General features: G+C 36.5%; 1 protein-coding gene across 1 annotated transcript in view; it reads right to left on the reverse strand.

Annotated features, from left to right (window-relative positions):
• The window catches only part of LOC150096662 (oxysterol-binding protein-related protein 11), a 263,387-nt gene that overhangs the window by 152,171 nt on the left and 96,277 nt on the right, over window positions 1-14,939 (reverse strand). Inside the window, exon 5 of the mRNA XM_090408675.1 lies at window positions 5,695-5,776. Within this exon, the coding sequence (XP_090264801.1) occupies window positions 5,695-5,776 (82 nt within the window). The remainder of the gene's footprint in view (window positions 1-5,694; window positions 5,777-14,939) is intronic.

The raw sequence follows: 14,939 nt of genomic DNA on the forward strand, positions 1-14,939 counted from the left end.
CTCCCCCGTTAGCAAATTTTTACATGGAACACTTTGAAAACAAAGTACTTACCACAGCTACATACAAGCCACAAGTGTGGTTGTGCTATGTAGATGATGTGTTTGCCATCTGGCCCCATGGACAAGACACTTTGGATGCTTTTGTCACCAACCTAAACAACCAACACCCCAAAATTCACTTCACAGTAGAAAAAGAATCAAATAACTGTTTACCATTTCTTGACACATTAGTCACCTGCCTTTCAGATGGATCACTATCTTTTTCTATTTACAGAAAGCCTACACACACAGGAGGATACCTACATAAACAATCACATCATCATCCAGTCCAACAGTACGGCATTTTAAAAACACTTACACACAGAGCCAGAGCCATTTGTTCTAACGATACAGATCTGACCACTGAACTCCAGCTACCTGCGCCATACGTTCTTAGCCAACGGCTACAATCCCTACAAAATAGATAAAATACTACATAGGCCCATTACTCTGCCCTCCCTAATACACAAGAATACAACATGACCATTTCTATTCCCTATATCAGAGGTACATCGGAAAAGATAGCCAAAGTATTGTTGAAACATGGCCTTCGCACCACCTTCAAACCTCATGTCAAGCTGGCAACTCTGATCCGCTCACCAAAGGATAAACTTCACCCTTTAGCACACCCAGGAGTGTATGAAGTTCCATGTGACTGTGACTTGGCCTATTATGGGCAAACAGGAAGATCAGTGAACATCCGCCTGGAAGAACATGAAAGATACATTCGCTACTATTACTATGGCAAGTCGGGACTGGCAGACCACGCTTTGGACACTCCTTCACACAGGATTAGATGGAGGAAAACGAATGTGCTATTTAGGAGTCGTTATAGATCTGAAAGATTATTTTTTGAGTGCAATGGCTTTGAAGAATTCTCTCAACCTTAACAAATATAGTTGCATTAATTTGCCAAAAATTTGGGAGACGGTTATCCTAAGAAAAACTCCTGGATAACTGCTGTTTTTTTTTTTTTTTTTTTTTTTTTTTTTTTTTTTCGTTAGAGGGCGCCAATAATAGGACTTTAGAACTTTTGTCTTGTGCAATTATATTGTTTCACTCACTCACTGTCGCGTTTACATGTGTGTTGTGCTCTGATGATGCCGAGTTGAAAATCAGTGAAATATTAGCGTTAATAAAACATCTTTGTTGATAAAAGTGTTTGTAGTGTTGTTAATACCGTGAAAAAATAAGTCATGAGTAATGATGTAAATTTTTTATGTAGTACTATCATATCCTGTACATCCCTTGAGGGTACATGGCAGGAATTTGATGATGATGTATTTCTTTCATTTTCATTTTTTTTTCCCTCAAAAAGATAAAAGAAATAAAAAATAAAAATTCAATTATCTATGATTCAGATATGAAAAATAAGGAAGGGATGCAGAATAGCAAAAGATGGAACTAAAACTGTAAAGAAACTAAATATATGCATCATTTATGGCAAGAGATATCTGAAGAACATAAAATAAATGACAATATGCTAATGGGACAAGAAGTAATTTTATGAATGGCAAATGGTGTAGATTAGAGACTACACTTTGAAGTTGCTGCCTCACAATTCAAATACAAGTAACCTCCTTGGATTTAAATAGTAAGAATTTTGAATTTGAAAAGCTGCTTTCATTGAAACAAAAGAACTATACATCTAATTCAAATTCAGATAAAGGAGATAGAAAAAAAGTAGGGGTGGGTGGGGGTGGGAGAAGTTATAGTAGTAATAGATAAAAATTATCATGGGAAGAAGCAGACTGCCTTTCATAGGATACTTCCACTTATCATGAAATTAGTTATAACTACCCAAAACACAGATTTAAACAACAACTGATAAGCTCATTGATGAAGATGTTAGTGGGAATGACAGTACTTTGAAGAAACCATGCACTTCTTTTGGAAGGACTACTCATTTACACAGTCTTCTGAAAATCCATAAAGAAGGTTGTCTTGTGAGACCCATTTCTCTCACTTGTGAGATCTATTTTTCTCCAACATATAAAATGGCAAAATTTCTTTACTATCAAGCACATGTATCGATCAATCCAGATCATTTATCCAGAATTCCACATATTTTCCAAAAAATCAAGAATATTTCAATACAAGCTTTTAATATTTTAATCAGCTTTGCTACAGTTTCTTTGGATGATACTATTTGTCTTCTATATGATGAGTTCCCTCTGGATGTTGTGAAGATACTTGAATATGTGAAACAATCAGAATATTATAGCTGGAAAAAAAAAAGATCTGTAAAATAGATTGAGGTCACTGGTGAATACTGCATAATGGGGTACCCTCTGTCCACAGCTTCAGTGAATTATTATTTAAACCATCTAGAAGATACCTTTCTCAATCATTCATCCTTAAATCCTCTTCCTGGGTTTGCTTTGTAGATGACATTTACATCTGACCTCATTTTTAGATTGAGGTCAGATTTACTTCAATCTGAAATCATATCAAATCAACAACCTACATCCACATATGCAATTCACTATGGAAAAGGAGATTTCTGGGAGTTTACCTTTCTTTCACTGACCTCAAATCTTATCTACAGTTTTACTGAAGACAACACTATTCATTCCTCCTATTCACATGTACTCAAAGCATACAAGCTTCAAGATTTACAACTGGTACCTTAAACATTCATCTTTATACCATCCTTTAGAGCTAATCACCTTGCAAAAAAAGGAACATAGTTCTCTCCCTCATCTTTGATAACGCTCATGTCAAGACCAGATCTCTCTTCCTGGACTAATATTCACGTCTAGCTTTTTCTAATACAAACAAATCCTATCTACAACATCCTCAGTCTCTACAAAAAAAAACTCGATTCCTTCTTACTCAATACATTCTTATTCACCAATTAACACTGAATAAATTCTAAATCTGCCAATCTTAGAAGCTTACACATTTGGGATGGTGTACCAAAACCCTCTCTAAAATTGACACTCTCCAAAAAGCACAGTTCAATTAACAACCCTCTCCCTGTCCTTCTTGCTCTCTCATTCACAGACAATCTGTTTCTCCATTGTATTTTTCTACATAGTTTTCCATGAGTGCTGTTCCACTGATCTTACATTCATAACTCCCACCCCCATTTCTGCTAAATCTAACACTCAAATCAGCTGCCTAACATCCATTTATAATTGATGGATGTTATGCAGCAATTATAAATGGATGTTAGGCAGCTGCCTAATATTCATTTATAATTCAACTGTTAATCCAAAAGACCAGTTACTCCCACTCATCTTCCATTTTGTCTATCTCTATTCTCCGGAATTATCCTTCCCTCGAAGTATTCCCTCAAAGGCTACAACTCCCAATTCTTAAAATAAAGTAAAGATCAACACACAAGGCATCAGTTTGCTCTCGGTTCTGAAATCTATCATGTAAAATACCCCTTAATCAGCCTATGTAAAAAGCAAAGCGAAACTACTCTAGAAACCAGCTACAAGCACTAAAACAATCAAATGCGTGGAAGGAGCGAGAGTAATTTAACCTAAAATATTTTGGAAATGAAATGATTTATGAACTGTTCATATTCCTTAGTGAGTCTGATCGTGTTGCATTTATGTGGTGTTAATTTTGCAAAATTCAAATTCAGAATGGTAACCCTGATGATACCACCAGCCTAACTAGTGGTGAACCATGTTAGTTTTTATTCAATAAATATTTGATTGTCTTATATAAAAGAAAATTAAAAATATAATTAAAAAGAACCCAATTGGTTCTTTTTAATTATATTCACTTCTTGTATTCACTTTTATTTTATTTTATTATTTTATTATATTTTATTATTTTATTATATTTAATATTTTATTATATTCACTTTTTGTTTTTGTAACTTCTATAATTATATAAAATATTGTCTATGATAACAAATTTTAAAATAGTATCAATAACTGGATTACGTTTGTATTTAATATTTTAATTTTTTTTAAATTTTATATGCAGTACTTTCAATCTAAAAAATTCAAAACTTCCCAACTACCCAGCCATCATAAGGCGTTTGACAGGATACCACATGGAATTCTAATCCGTAAACTACAACATATGGGAATGGATATAGGGTTGGTGAGATGGATAGCTGGGTGGTTGATGGAGAGATATCAAAGAGTAGTTTATTCAGGAGTAGAGTCCAAAAAACGGCCTGTGACTAGTGGTGTGCCACAGGGTTCTGTTCTTGGACCACTGCTGTTTAATCTGTTCATTAACGATATAGGGAATGGTCTAAGTGGGACAGTTCATTTGTTCGATGATGATGCAAAGTTGGGTAGGGCGATAGTGAATGCAGAAGATGACTTAGATAGATTGGAGTTCTGGACTAAGGAGAATGGATGTCAATTTAATGTGACAAAATGTAAGGTTATGCATTTCGGAGTGAAAAGATTAGCAGCAGTATACCACATTGGTGGAACTGTACTCCAAGAGATTGATGAGGCCAGGGACTTGGGAGTGTTAGTGGATAGGGAGATGAAGTTTAGGGGACACATTGCGAAAGTACCTAAATCAGCTCATCAACTCACTTGGTTGTTGAAAAATACCTTGACGAGCAGAGAAAAACAAGTTATTGTACCTCTGTACCGAGCCCTGATTAAGACCTCATCTCGACTACTGTGCCCAGATTTGGTCACCTCGGTTCCTTCTTGATGGGGAGGAGGTTGAGAGGATCCAGAGGCGAGTGACTAAGATGATAGCAGGTCTATGGAATGCACCATATGAGAACAGGTTGAAGATTTGTGGGTTGCAGAAACTAGTTGATAGGCGAAAAAGGGGAGATATGATTGAGACATTCAAATTGCTAAAAGGATTCTATAGGATTAATTCAGATGATATTTTTGAGATCAGGACTGGTGGTGGGAGAACTAGGGGACACCCATGGAAGCTGGGCAAGAGCGTGGTTAGCAGGGGTGTTAGAGCTGGGTTCTTTACTTTTAGAGTGGTAAATGAGTGGAATAAGCTGCCAGAGTCTGTTGTGGGTGCTATGACAGTGAGCGAGTTCAAGGCAAGGTATGATAGATACTGTGAGAATGTTGAACAGCTGTGTGAACATGATGTTTAGGGCCTCCCTCGATGAGTCTAAGGACTCCTGGAGTAGCCCGTGGTAATAATAATAATAATAATAATAATAATAGCAGTAACCCTTAAATGATGTTACTTTTTTTTTTTTTTTTTTAACTCAGAACTTTCTAATCCCTATTCTTTTTTTCAAAACCAGTGGCCCAGAAATGCATCATTCTTTCTTTCATATCACACCATTTTTTTTTTATCATGCCAATAGATAAAATTTTACTTTTAAAATTACTAGACAAGTTTATTTTTGTTTTTGTAACTTCTATAATTATATAAAATAATGTCTATGATAACAAATTTTAAAATAGTATCAATAACTGGATTACGTTTGTATTTAATATTTTAATTTTTTTTTAATTTTATATGCAGTACTTTCAATCTAAAAAATTCAAAACTTCCCAACTACCCAGCCATCATAATGTCTTTTCAGAAATCAAACTTCCTAAAATTAGTGACATCACTTAAAGACTGATGTATCTATACAAAGATCAGACAATGAAACTTAACATACACTTGAGTTATTTCAAACTGTATTATAATAGTCATACTATATATACAAAAGTTCTATAAGTTCTGCTTATCACTAACCTCTTAATTTATATATTTCTCCACATACTGCACTCAAAGTAAATGACTGTCCATCTTCATCGCTGGGAGAAATAACAGCTCCCTAGTGCAGAAAGTCAATAAAAACATTATCATAGCACAAATGTACAACTATTTGCCTATCATAATATTAATGTACTATTGGTTTTCAATAGTACATTAATATTTTTTTATGGGTGGGTTTTCTATTAAAAACATGGATTTCTACAGAATGCAGCTGCACACATCCATCACTTTTTCATTAATAATTAGTAGGACTATCCAAATGCTTTTCATTGTCATGTATTCCAGTATTTATCACAAGACATAAAGCACATATTGCATTCTGCTGACCATGCTGGCTGAGTTCCTGCCTACCAGCCAACAGGCTGGTGATTTCAATATGTTGATGTCTTTAGGGTTAGATAAGGCTGGTTAGAAGTATGGCTAAAGCAACGAAGGTTATGAGGATGATATATATCTGTTAATCATTGTGTTTCCTAGCCGGTTTTCCTGTTTTGCAAAATGTAAAATCTTATCATCTCCATACAGTAAACCCATCTTAAGTTGAAAAATTTTAGTGGAAGAAGTTCATTCATTATATTTAGTGGAGATCTGAAAGTGCTTGGGAGAGAGTTCCATGTTTCGTCTCCAGAGTAGGGTTTCCAGATTATCTAAAACATAATCCATATACGGTATTGATGTACTATAGGTTTATGACCTATAAACACATTATCATATTCACTATAGTACCTGCAGTAAATATAGTTGTAATTTACAACTTAATTATGCAGTACTAATTATAGCACCTATCTGTGCACTCCATAAGGATACATATCCTTCAGAACACACGCAATTTACAGACAAAAAATACTAGTTGTGGTGGTGGTGGAGGGTAGATGGCATTGATGGAGATGATTCATAGTAGAGGTTCATGTAATGGTTGAGACAGTTGTAGGTGTCCTCCCGCGATGAGTCTTCGGACTCCTTAGAGGTATTATAATAATAATATCAGAAGCGATGATGATGATGATGATACCACACCAAATGAGAGTCAAAGATACTAGCAAATTGCTTGGTAAGTATTCTATGCATAACAATGGTCTTCTTCTATTGAATCTACTGCATGACTGATTATGCAAAGTGTGATCTAGATGTTAACAAACATTTTAGTCTGTCCACAGAGCTAAACTGCAGACAAATGTATAAGTGCTAGGATTAAAGGATTAGCAGATAAAAGGTTGCTAGTTGGATGTTTGTTTTAAAAGTGGCTGTTTTAAAAGGAGAACTGAACTATCTTTTCAGAAGTACCCTGGATACAAGAAATGTGAATAGTTCTGTTGTGATCTTATGCATGTAAGTTGAGGAAGGAAGGGATGGGAAAAACATTTAGTATTTTGTCTATTTTACAGAGGATGTAGCCACTGGTTAAAAAGGTATAACAAGATAATCAAGTTCTGTGGCAGGTATTCATTACAGAGCATCAATAAAAAGAGATCTGGCTCTGGGTAAGTGTTTTGAGGATGTACTGTTGAACTAGATGGATAATGGTGTGACTGCTTACATAAGTCACACCATTATACCAGTGTTTGTTTCTGTGCAGGTTTTCTGTAAACAGAAAGAGATGGAAAAATAAATAAATAATAATAACTATGTATTCTTCCTAAGGGACATATAACTTGTCTATTGGATTGGAATCCTTACAGGCATTCCAATCCTGAAGAAATTTCTTAAGCTAAAGATTGCAATATCCAATATACTGAACTCCAGAATAAGAAAAATGTATCTAATGTATTATTATTATCATTTGACATCCATGGAGTCAGACTCGTCGTGGGACGTACACACTATCACACACACAATGCTCATCTGACCATGCCTTAAACTGATTCAATGTGACCACATTCACACTCAGGCAATGCATTCCACTCACATACCACACTCCATGCAAAGAATCATCTCCTCACTCCTCTAATAAATTTAGTTTAATCCTTTATCCAAGTGTAAGCAAACAAAGTTTGTGCCTGAGGTATCTTCAGGACTGAGGCAACTCATGGTATCACTACTTCTGAGTCTGACTTCCACTGACGAGACCTCAATTAAGGTCGAAACCGGTCTGGGTAGTGGCCCTTCCCCTAATGCATAACGTTATACATGTCCACAAGGAGATGTGCTTTGCATTATGGGAGATACAAAGACAAGGAGTGATGAGAGCTTGGTCCACCTTTACCACGAGTTGCCTCAGTCCTGAAGATACTTCAGGCGCAAATTTTGTTTGCTTACACTTGGATAAAGGATTAAACTAAATTTATTAGAGGAGTGAGGAGATGATTCTTTGCATGGAGTGTGGTATGTGAGTGGAATTTTTTACACTTGGATAAAGGATTAAACTAAATTTATTATAGTCTAACCAAGGGGGGGAAAACTTCTAACATCCTCACTTCTTTGCTCACACCCTACTTACACAGTTTCCAGGATGGCCTCTTGTTCTACCCCCTCACCAATTCTATAAAATATTTCTTCCATGTTAACCTGATAACAACCCCTGACTAACTTATATGCTTCAATTGTATCTCCCTCCCCCTCCTTCTCCTCCTATTCACAAAACATTGTAATTTACATCCTTTCAATCTCTCTTCATACTCCACATTCCAAAGATCATTTATAGCCTTTGTGAATCTTCTCTGGACTGTTTCTAACATATCCTCATCACTGTGAAAACCTGGTGACCAAATATGTGAACAAAATCCATATGAGGGATGATCAAGGCCTTATACAATGGAATCATAACCTCTTTATTTCTGCATGTCAAAGTTCTCTGCATTATTGCCATTATCCAATGTGATAACTTCAAAACTTCTGCAATGTGGCCTTTGAATTTCAGGTCCTTGTCCACCACCACTCCCAGATCTCTCATCTCTTCTACCTCCTTTAAAGTTTTCCCACTAAGTGTATACTTTGCATCCATCATTGCTTACCAAATTCCAAAACCTTATACTTTGCAACACTGAACTGAACAGTTCCACTTACTTGCTCATTCATACAACCTATTCAAGTTTGCTTGTAAGGCCATAACGCTTGCTTGACTCTGCATTGCTCTCCCAAATTTTGCATCATCCTCAAAGAGTTGCATATCACTAGTTAAACCTATCCCAATAGTATTAATATACAAACTGTACAATGATGGGGCCCCCAATACAGACAACCCGTGGCACACCACTAGTGATTTTCCTCTTTTGGGATACTGTACCCCATATACAACTCTCTGATTTTTTTGCCAGTCAGATCCAACTCACTAGTCTATTATCCAAACTCACTGTTTCTGTTTATTTAACAGCGTCGTTTGGCAGTCCAAAGCTTTTGCAAAATCTAAGTATACCACTGTATGTGCACTCCCTCATCGAAGACATTTGTCATGGATGAGGGATTACATGGATGAGCTTATTACAGTATATAAGTTGGTAAAATATTATCTCCCTTTAACAAACATATGTTGACAACTACAGAAAATACTGCTGTTATCAACCCATTTTTATATCTTAGTTCTCACCAATCTCTCCAGTACTTTAACCACAACTTCAGATATACAGATAGGCCTACAATTTGTAGCCACAGCTTTCTCACAACCTTCATGCAGAGGAACAATTTTATCTTCTTTCAACTATTTTGGAACCTGCGATGTTGTAAGACTTAAACAGGCATGCCAGTGCTACTGTCAAGTACCTGAAACACATCCCCTTAAGACATATGGTGATACATCATCAAATCTTATTGCTTTATCAATTACATGAGTGGTGCTATCATTTTAATTTTACGAAGTGCAAAGTTTTAAAATTGTGGGGGGAGATGAGCGATCTAGGAGTGATGGTAGACAGAGATTGAAGTTTAGCATTCACAGAACGAAAATTATAAGAACATCCCAAAGGATTATGGCAATAATGAGGAGGACAATGACATGTAGAAGCAAAGAGATTATGGTTCCCCTATATAAAGCTTTGATCAGGCCACATATGGACTACTGTGCACAGATTTGGTGGCTTGGTTTTCAGGAGGGATGAGAGTGTATTGACGAAGGTCCAGAGCAGGTTTACCAAGTTAGTATCAGGTCTATGGAATGTCAGATATGAGAACAGACTGTGGGAATGCAACTTAAAAAGGCTTGTGAAAAGGAGATGGGATATGATTGAGCTATATAAGTTGGTGAGGGGTTGTTACCCCTCATTTGCAGAGAAGATATTTCATAGAGTAGAGAGAGGCAAGGGCAGAACTAGAGGCCATCCATGGAAGCTGTATAAGGGAGTGAGAAGCAGGTTCTTTGTACAGATATTGATTGGAGAATGGAATGCACTGCCTGAAAGTGGTGAGCGTGGAAACTGAGAATAGGTTCAAGGCACAGCTCGATGATCTTTTGACATGAGAGAGAATAGACCTCCTGCAATGAATCATTTGACTCCATGGAGGTCAGATATTAATAATAACCTCAACCTCATACCATACTGACTCAAAACCATTGCCACTATTTATTTCTTGCATCTCCACTTTTTGTGGATGTAATTTGCCTACTATCATCGAGAGCACCCCCCCCCCACCTTCTTGTCCTTTCAATCCTTACAGAAAACATTATACCCTTCTATTTCTGTCAGGATATCATCCTTATCTAACCATGTTAGATAAGGATGAGTTCAAACTTAAGTTAAATAACCAGTAAGAGGTGTTAACAATTAACGTGCACATTCACGCAACATCCGAGCTGATATTCCATCTAAACCTACAGCAGTGTTTGCATTTAAATTCTGCAATATACTAAGTACCTCTGATTTATTAACTTCAATTCTCACATTAGTTATTGCTACAGGTACAGAGATATCCTCACTTGGCTGACAGACTTTTGAAAATGATCACTCAGTTTCATTGAGGTGACCAATTCAGACTATTACATCTGAAGTCACCTCAACACCATCAGCACCCACCAAGGTTATCCTTCCAAAGTCATTCTTCCTTTTACTTGCCACATAGAGAAGAACTCTTTGATCTTCTTGGTTAAGGTTCTTCTCATAATCTGATTTAGCTTTTCTTACTATGCTGGCAACCTTCCTAGAATACATTCTGATATTGCCTTCCTCAGATACCCACTGATTTTATCCCATTCAATGCTAAAATCTTTCCCTTACAATATGTTCTGCCATGGGACGGCTGTAAACTCACTCCAAAGCTTGTTATTATTACCTAACCTGTAGTAACATATATACCCTTCTTAAGAGAGAAATCAACAAATTTTGCAACCCCCCAAGTCAATACCACATAATTGCTCTCACCAACTGGAGGCAACGAGGACACCTTACTCATGCATATGTCCTCCAAAACCTATGATCAGATCCAACACTCACACCACGAGTTCCCTCAGTTATGTGCTGTTTCAAGTATTAATCTCTTAGAATGTGTATGAATTCCATTTCCTTTTTTGCCACATGATATTTCCTCCTTCCAATTGATATCACCATAATTAAAATCCCCCATAATAATCACTAACCCTGCGCTCATTGCACTAATTTGCTTATGCATGAATTCAATATCACCTCTGGCCTACAGCAGCAACCAACTGTATATTTGGTTGTGTTGGTCACTATTTCACACCAGATCACCTCAAATGAACTTTCATTCACACATCTATCTTCTTGATATATACTCTTTTCTTTTGCTGCAACTCATCAGCTATCATCAACAGTACTTCTACCCCCATTCTATCTTCTCTATCCTCGCTGAAAATACTGTACCCAACTTATGCATATTATTGAATTATCTTAATAAAAATATGTTCTAAAACAGGGGTGCTTAAGAGTCAAAGCTGTATAACTGAGAGGAGACCTCCACATAGCCTTTAAAGGAATGCAGAGAACCGACCAGGGCTTCTGACCTAATGTCCAATCCTCACCTTCTCGTGGTGCACCCTGTTGTGTATCTACTTGGATACTGAACGAATGAGGATGGGCTGGCAATTTGGGATTTAGCCGACCAAATTGTATTCTTATTGGTTAAACCAAAATAAAAAAAATGATGGTATGACATGACAAAATTTCATACCGGCTGGGGCATCAAAGGGTTAAACAAGGCCCCTGTTGTTTTCGCCAGGGAACCAGGACGAACAGCGAAAAGTCAGCTAATGGAACAAATCTGAAAACAAACCCCAACTCAAAGATCGGTACTATCAACATAAGACTGAATGGCAAAGAAATGGAGCTAGCTGGGGAATTAGATAATTACCAGATCGACATAATAGGGGTGACTGAAACAAAAAAGACAAAAACTGGTGAGATCTTTCTGAGCAATAAATACAAAATGTTATATTCAGGCAATGACAATCAAGGAAAAGAAGGAGTAGCCATAGTATTCAACACAAAATATGAGGCTAATCTTCTTGAATGGCAGTCAGTCTCAAGTAGAGTAATGTGGGCAAATATGAGAATGGGGAACTGGACAATGAGACTTATTTGTGCCTATGGGCCCACAGAAGGTACTACAAAGGTAGAAGTGGAGGAATTTTTTAAGGCTTTAGAAAAAGCAACTGACACAATGAAAAAGGAAAAGTTGGTCCTTGTTGGGGATCTAAATAGCAAAGTAGGAAATGATTGTGAGACATACAAAAATATTTTGGGAAAATTTGGAGAAAAGAGCAAAGCTAATAATAATGGCAAATATCTGTTGAATTTCTGCTCAGGACATGGACTGGTTATTACTAACACCATGTTCCAACATAAAAATGTGCACAAATTCACATGGAGAGAAGAGACAAGGAATAAGAAAAGTCTCATTGACTATGTTATTGTTGATAGTGATGTTTTCTCCCTGGTGCAGGACACCAGAGTGTACAGAGGATTGGAAATTGGAAGTGATCACTATTTAGTATTGAGCAGGATAAAATTGAATTTCATATTGAAAAGAATAACATGTAAGAAAGTTTTAAAGCGAATAAAAGTTGAGCAGCTCTCAGATGTGAACTGTAGACTAAAATACACAAAGATTATTGAAGAAGAAATGAAAGAATTTGAGGACAGGAATCAAACCTTGGAGATTCAGTGGCAAACTCTGAAGAAAACATTGATTGATTCTTGCAGAGAGGCATGTGGTGAAGTTGTCTGCAAGGATAAAAAAAATCAGAATTCCCTGGTGGACAGAGGAAGTTAAAGAGGCAGTGAAGAAAAAGAAGAAAGCATATCAAAAGTTCCTGGCAAATAAGTCAGCTTGTGCTCTTATAGAATACAGACACAAATGTAAGAAAGCTAAACCCCGTGTAAAACTAGCTAAACAAAAGTCATGGGAGGACTTTGGCAAGAACATAGAAAATAAATATCAAGAAGGTGGCAAAATATTCTGGCGGTTGTTGAAGAAGATTAGGAATGAAGGAAAGAGTGCTGTAAAAGGAGTTAGAGATGATAAAGATGATATGAAAATGGGAGAAAAGATATTCTTGACGTATGGAGTAATTACTTTGAAAAACTGCTAAATGAAACAAGCAGTGATGACAGCACAGTGGTAAAAAACACTGACCAGGCATACAGTCAGGAATACATATCCATACTTGAAGTAGAAAAAGACATAAAAGGCTTGAAATGTGGAAAGGCAGCAGGAGTAGATGATATTCGACCAGAAATGCTGAAGTATGTGGTATAAGAGTCTTACAGTGGCTGCACTGCATAGTTCAGAAAGCCTGGACAGAGGGACGAATTCCGGATGATTGGAGTAGCGCTCTCATAGTACCCATATATAAAAAGGGAAATAAAACTGAATGTGAGAATTACAGAGGTTTTTCCCTACTAAGTGTTCCTGGCAAGATCTATGCAAGTATACTTGAGAAACAGTTGAGAAGAAATGTAGAAGAAAAGCTTGGTGAAGAACAAGCTGGATTTAGGTCAAATAGAGGCTGTCAGAATCAGATCTTCACTTGACGACAAATAGTCGAGAAAGCATGGGAATATAACAGAGATCTTTATTTGAGTTTTGCAGATCTGGAAAAGGCATATGATAAGGTGCCAAGAGAGAAGCTATTCAATACGCTACAGTTATATGGTGTCAATGGGGCATTATATCAAGCAATACTTAGTCTTTATTTGAGTTGTAAGTCTGCAGTTAGAATTGAAGGAAGTACAGGAAGATGGTTTAATGTTAAATCTGGTGTGAGACAAGAATGTACATTATCCTCTCTGTTATTCATTATCTATTTGGATCACATTATGAAGGAAAGTGGTATTAAACATGATATCAAAATTGGAGATGTTAATGTCAGCTCTTTGCTTTATGCGGATGATGTTATACTTCTAAATAAATCTGCTACAAGTCTGCAAGATTCTGTGACTAAATTGAATAGCTGTTGTAATAGATATGGTATGAAGGTCAGCAATAAAAAGACAAAAACAACTAAAATAGGCAGAATCATTGAAAATGTCAACTGTGTTGTGAATGGAGAACCTGTGGAACAAGTAAAACATTTCAGCTACTTAGGCACGATTTTTAATGAAGATGTTAAATTAAATATAGAAATAGACAACAGAATCAGCAAAGCTGGTATGGTAGGAAGTCAATTGAATAAATTCATATGGAATAAGAGAGAAATTAGTCGGAACACTAAATTAGCTGTATACAAGACAGTGTTCAAACCAGTTTTAACTTATGGATCTTAGAGCTGGGTCAGAAGTAAAACACTTGACCAAAGACTAGAGACCGCAGATATGAGCATCCTGAGAAAGATTATAGGCGTGAACAGATGGCATCAATGGGAATATCATATTAAAATTGAGGATATTAGGAAAGAACTTGACATTGTCAACATCCAGGAATGCATTAGCAGAGCTAATCTCAGGTGGTATGGTCACTTAAACAGAACGGGCGAAGAAAGATTAGCAAAACAAGTGTTCTCTGCCAGATTGGCAGCAAAACGACCCAGAGGAAGACCAAGATATAGGTGGATTGATACAGTACAAAGTGCCTTAGACGATAGAAATATAAGATATGATAATGTTGGAGTCTTGACAAATAACAGACTGATTTGGAGGAAAATTGTAGATTGGAAGTTAGTAATGATGTAATTTTTTTCATGTAGTACTATCATATCCTGTACACCCCTTGAGGGTACATGGCAGGAATTTGATGATGATGAGATGTTATAAAACACTAAAATCTACACTAATATACTATAAAACACTCATTTTCTAAGGGAAAAACATGATGAAACAGAAAAATTAACAATTTTACAT

The sequence above is a fragment of the Typopeltis vanoorti genome, chromosome 18 (assembly GCF_054136105.1).
Source record: "Typopeltis vanoorti isolate ZY-2024b chromosome 18, IOZ_Tvanoo_1.0, whole genome shotgun sequence".
Taxonomy (NCBI): Eukaryota; Metazoa; Arthropoda; class Arachnida; order Uropygi; family Thelyphonidae; genus Typopeltis; species Typopeltis vanoorti.